Source organism: Punica granatum, chromosome 6, assembly GCF_007655135.1.
Source record: "Punica granatum isolate Tunisia-2019 chromosome 6, ASM765513v2, whole genome shotgun sequence".
NCBI classification, from domain to species: Eukaryota; Viridiplantae; Streptophyta; class Magnoliopsida; order Myrtales; family Lythraceae; genus Punica; species Punica granatum.
Genome location: NC_045132.1, coordinates 3326973 through 3332334, shown reverse-complemented (window position 1 = coordinate 3332334; position 5362 = coordinate 3326973). Strand labels below are relative to the sequence as shown.

The 5362-nt window shown below is 42.5% G+C and overlaps 1 protein-coding gene across 1 annotated transcript; it reads left to right on the top strand.

Moving 5' to 3' along the window:
* Positions 1-298: 298 nt before the first annotated feature.
* LOC116210318 (MLO protein homolog 1-like) lies at positions 299-4987 on the top strand. The gene is made up of 14 exons (XM_031544178.1): positions 299-1261; positions 1347-1404; positions 1576-1823; positions 1956-2072; positions 2185-2245; positions 2328-2413; positions 2585-2659; positions 2871-2959; positions 3090-3139; positions 3244-3284; positions 3381-3554; positions 3701-3736; positions 3820-3948; positions 4487-4987. The coding sequence occupies exons 1-14, from the start codon at positions 1139-1141 to the stop codon at positions 4898-4900; spliced, it is 1701 nt and encodes a 566-aa protein (XP_031400038.1). The 5' UTR covers positions 299-1138; the 3' UTR covers positions 4901-4987.
* Positions 4988-5362: the final 375 nt, after the last annotated feature.

The window sequence follows — 5362 nt, the reverse complement described above, 5'->3', positions numbered from 1 at the left end:
TCGTGACTAGGAAGAGAGATTGAAAGAGATGCAAGCATGTAAAAAACTTACACGGCCTAGAGCAGTTCATATTTTATGCACCAATCGTATGGTTTATTCGGTTTAGCATGAAACGCAGTGGCAAACCGGTCAATCCCATACCCGCGTTACAAGGTCGTATATCATCAATGACTTCGGAACACCTCTATCGAGATAGGTGTTGTACTCCCAGTATGTTAATTTTCTCTGTGGTACATATTGTGGCTACCTACTGGAGTCTGGACTTTGGAGTTTAGGGCACGATGGGGCAAATATATTCTTACCGACCTAGGATAGGATGCACTTGGACTTGGGATTTGATGTACCTGAGTGAATGGCTGTCCAGGTTAACCATCGGGATGAGGCTGATATACTCCTAGCTAAGTTCCATCATTGTACACCTATAAACTTATAAACTCAACACCGCGGATCGAGTCTGGGGCACCAGGAAGTTGTAGGAATAGGTGTTATCCGAGAATCGAATGGCACCACCACTAAAGTGGTAGTGGAGCTGCGTGCTCTCCAGAAATGGATCCAACACTGGCGATTTCTCGAGGCATTTTTTATCGCTTCTTGTTGAGCTGGGCACCTCTCTTATCGCAAATTAGTGAGTTCGGGGAAGGGGGTTTTCAAATGCTGTCATGCTTAATGTTTTGATCAAATGATGATTGCAGGATGTTCCGCCCACGCCATCAATTATCGTGGGGTTAACTCTTGTGTGGATCTTCTTGTTGGGACGGTCGGTCGTCTAAGCTACCTATATAGATGTTCGCCTTGACCGGTCTAAAGCTAAAATAGACCATTCGATTGTTAATATTCAAATTTCTATTACTATGTCAGCGTACACTCCTCCATAGTTTGCCTGACAAACAATGTTATAGAACGGCCGGCGCCACTTTGTTTTTTGTCTGCACTGCATGCCCCGACATGTAATGAAATGCCAATCTTCCCAACTACTTTAAGTGCTTCTGCCTAGACTTCCCGTCGATTACAATTCTCTGTTCTGAATTCTTCAACTCAATCCTGCTTCATTCCATAAGCTAATGCAACGACAATCCCGAAAACACAAATTAAGGAACAAGGAAGAAGAAGCTTGAGCCCGTTAGACGCTGCATCTACCATGGCTCCTGCTGCCGGCGACAGGTCTCTGAAGGAGACACCAACCTGGGCGGTCGCGGTCGTCTGTGCGGTCTTCGTGATCATCTCCATTTTGATCGAACATGGGATCCACTCTCTCGGGAATGTCTGTCCAATGTGTTTTGATGTTTTTCAGCTTCGGCTTTTCATGTTTCTGCTTGCTGAAGTTGATTTGTTTGTGTTCGTGGCAGTGGTTCCAGAAGCGCCACAAGAAGGCGATGATCGAGGCTCTAGAGAAAATAAAAGCAGGTCACTCTGCTTCACTTATCGGATTCTTATTCTAGTTTCATAACTCCACAGCATGCTAGCTCCTCGTTCAGTTCTGGGAAAATTTTCTCTGGTTACTCATCTTTCCACCGAAAGGCGAAACAATAGAGAAAACTACATGTTCTCTCTTTCATTCTTTTGATTAATATGCAGAGTTGATGCTGTTGGGCTTCATATCTCTCCTTATCACGGTGGGAACGGAACCGATCTCCATGATCTGCATGCCCAAGAACTTTGCAAAAACCATGCTTCCATGCGGGAAAGATGACGGAACCAAGGATTCTGATGACTCTAAAGACGCCGACCTGAGCAAGGACCGGAAGTTGCTTTGGTACAATGAAGATGTTCCCTGGCGCCGGTTCCTTGCTCCTGAAGAGAAAACCGATCACTGCTCGAAACATGTAAAGAAAACATTTTCAGGACTTATTCCATCTGCTGATTGGTTTATCCGCCCCTTCATAGCAGCTTTGCTTATGGAAATTGACTCGTTCAATCTGATGATAGTTTTGAAATATGGTTCGATTGTATTTCAGGACCAAGTGCCATTGATCTCACAGTCAGGGGTCCATCAATTGCACATCTTCATATTCGTGCTTGCAGTGTTTCACGTTCTCTACAGCGTCCTCCTGATTGCACTAGCAAAAGCAAAAGTATCGAATTAGTTTTCTCTTTTTCCTTTTTCCTTTTTCCTTTTCTGATTCAGAATTTCGTTCCTGGAAAGGATCTAAACATGCACCGGATTCTTTTTTTATCTCCAAGCAGATGAAGAAATGGGAAGCATGGGAGCGGGAGACCACTTCGCTGGAGTACCAATTCAACAATGGTAATTACTTGTTAATCAAACTCGGAACAGTCGAGATTAGCAGAGTTTAACCATATTGTTATCGTTACTCGATGTTGTGCAGATCCTTCAAGATTCAGACTGACTCATCAGACATCATTCATTCGTCGGCACAGTGGACTCTCTACCACTCCTGGTCTCCGATGGACAGTAAGAAGACTCATTTAATCGTATACTTTTCGAGTTAGTTCAAACACAACTGAGTTATTCCCAAATTATGAAGTTGATTTGAAAAGATTACTTTCTAATCCTAGGAATCATTCTCGAGTTCTAACGTACCTTTTCTATGCCCAGTTTATAAAGAAATCCGAATGCTTGCAGGTAGCATTCTTCAGGCAGTTCTTTGCTTCAGTGACAAAGGTCGACTACATGACAATGCGGCGCGGGTTCATCAATGTGAGTTTCCTCGCACACACTTTTATTTCTTTCAGGAACAGATAGGCTTAAAAAATCTAATAGGAGAAAATACTTAAGTATAAGAATTGTGGTCATTAACCATCGCATCTCGACCGACTCTTTATTGAGCAATTTCAAACTTCGATTGATCCTATTTGCCTTTGCTCGGTTTCGAAGGATATTCATAATGTGGTATAATTGCAATCTGCAGGCTCACTTTGCTCCAAATAGCAAATTTGACTTCCACAAGTACATCAAAAGATCGATGGAAGACGACTTCAAGGTGGTCCTTGGTATCAGGTTGATCTCTTCTCCCTTTCTCTGGCTTTTGGACAGCGAAAAAGCAATCGTAAACATATTTCCTTTGGGGAGAACTGAAATTTGTACATTTGGTAAGCTGGTATTGACGACAGAATATCGCTTCCTGCAGTATCCCCCTGTGGATTTGTTGTATCGTCTTTCTACTCACGAACTTCAAGGGTATGACCTGACACTGAACACGTCGCTCTTTCCCTAGGATCGTTTCACGATTCAAATCAACAGAAGAATTCTCATCTCTTTTTTCCTTTTAACTACTTTTTCAGGATCATATGCACTTGAATTGGTGTCATTCCTACCACTGGCAGTAAGCAGCTTGCACCAGCCATCTCATCTCTTCAGAGATATATCCATCAAATCATCGGAAATAACTATCTTCCCTTCTGTCATTCGCAATGTACAGATTCTCCTGCTAGTTGGGGCTAAACTCGAGATCATCATAATGGAGATGGCCCAACAGATTCAGGAGAAGACCACGGTGGTTAAAGGGGCTCCAATCGTGGAGACGAGCAACAAGTACTTCTGGTTCAACCGACCTGGTTTCATCCTCTTCTTGATACACTTCACTCTGTTTCAGGTAATACTTCTGCGATAATACCCCTGCAAAACCAGGAATCACATTTCCCACGAACATTCGGATTTCTATCGCCCTCTTTCTTGCACTAGAAGAAACTTCTTCATCCAACACTAACATTCACAAGTATTTTCCCACTAATTTAACAGAATGCGTTTCAGATGGCCTACTTCTTGTGGATATGGGTAAGCAATTCCTGGTTTATTCAATCTTAGTTTTGTAACTTTTTTTTTTCTTCTTTTGGGGCTGACGTGATGGTGAAATGCAGTACGAGTTTGGCTTAAGATCGTGCTTCCACAAGAGATTTTACGAGATATTGACGAGGGTGTGCCTTGGGGTTGCCGTTCAAATATTGTGTAGCTACATCACCTTCCCGCTGTACGCACTGGTAACACAAGTAAGTCTACTCTTGGTCCTGAATTCTGGAACCATATTAAGGGTAAAGAATTCTGGGTTTCGTTCCAGAGTCTCCTGCATTGCATTTTCCTCAGTTAAGCATTTTGGACGGTTAACAACTCCAAGTGCAATGCCATGTATCGTGGAATTATTTTCTTCATTTTAAAAGAGAGAAAAAAACAGAAAGGTGAAACTCCAGGAATAGTTTTCCGGAACGAAACAAGAAGCTGCTTCTGGAAAGTCTCCAGGAAGAGGTTTAATCCTCTGGAAGCTATCTTTCTATCGCATAAATTCTGCTAATGTTTCCTAAACCCAGACGTCAAATCCGGAAAAGAAGGCAATGGAAAGGAAACATAATGGAATCACTACAGAAGATGATCAAGCTTCCGCAGTGCACTGGATCCCATTCCAGGACACTTCCATCCTGTCAAACCAAACAATCTGCAAAACAAACGAGAACGCTGACCAGTTACCAGGAAAACTTGGACGACCTTTCCTTTGTAACTGATTTTTGGGAAAACCGTGATATATGTTTGCAGATGGGATCGCACATGAAGAAGGCCATCTTCGAGGAGCAGACCGCGAAGGCCCTGAAGAACTGGCATAAGGCAGCAAAGGAGAGGAAGAAACTCCGGAAACAGGAGGAGAAGCAGAACAACAACGGCGAGTACCCATCGTCACCAACACCGAGTTTCATGAGCGGGGAGAACAGCCTGAGCATCGGCTCCTCTCCTCTCCACCTCCTCCACAAGTACAAGCACAACTCAAGTGACTGGCCGCAGGAGAGTGGCCTCAGCTCCCCAAGGTCTTACTACTCTGAGACTGAGCTCTCTGAGGGAGAGGTGGGGGCACCAACTGCTTTCAGTAATAACAATGATTCTGTGGGGCATCATGATCATCGTCAAAATGGGAATGAGATTCACAGTTGTGATTTCTCTTTTGCTCAGCCTTGACAAGAGATGAAGCTTTGCAACCTCATAAATATTTTAGGTTAATAAACTTATTTTTGTTCAATCAGATCACACGGTGTCCTCACTCTATTTATTGAAGTTTTTTCATTTCCGCTCGAGTATCGACTTGACCCTAATCTCGAGTAACTTCCCGTGGTATTCAACTCCTTGCACTGCCCATGAAGTCCACGTTGTGGGGGTTATACAAAAATTAATTAAATATAATATTTGATATTCTTCAAATAATTATTAATTTTTCGTGCATATTTTGTATTGTTTTAAACAATTTTATTATTTACTATTTAAGGACCATGCGATGCTGCAGGAACAAAAAATTTGCAGCAACTGAGTACTTTATAATCACCCCAATTTTGTAATTTATATTTTAAAATTGTCCTGTCGATGTTTCAACAGTTGCATTGGACGCTAAAAAATCATGTGAAATATACCTATTTAGTGTTTTGT

Excerpts from the sequence above, each read along its gene's own strand:
- LOC116210318 (XM_031544178.1), top strand. The coding sequence starts at position 1,139 with ATGGCTCCTGCTGCCGGCGACAGGTCTCTGAAGGAGACACCAACCTGG. Across the intron at positions 1,824-1,955 it reads CCGATCACTGCTCGAAACAT|GACCAAGTGCCATTGATCTC; the intron begins GTAAAGAAAACA and ends ATTGTATTTCAG. Across the intron at positions 3,949-4,486 it reads TGTACGCACTGGTAACACAA|ATGGGATCGCACATGAAGAA; the intron begins GTAAGTCTACTC and ends ATATGTTTGCAG.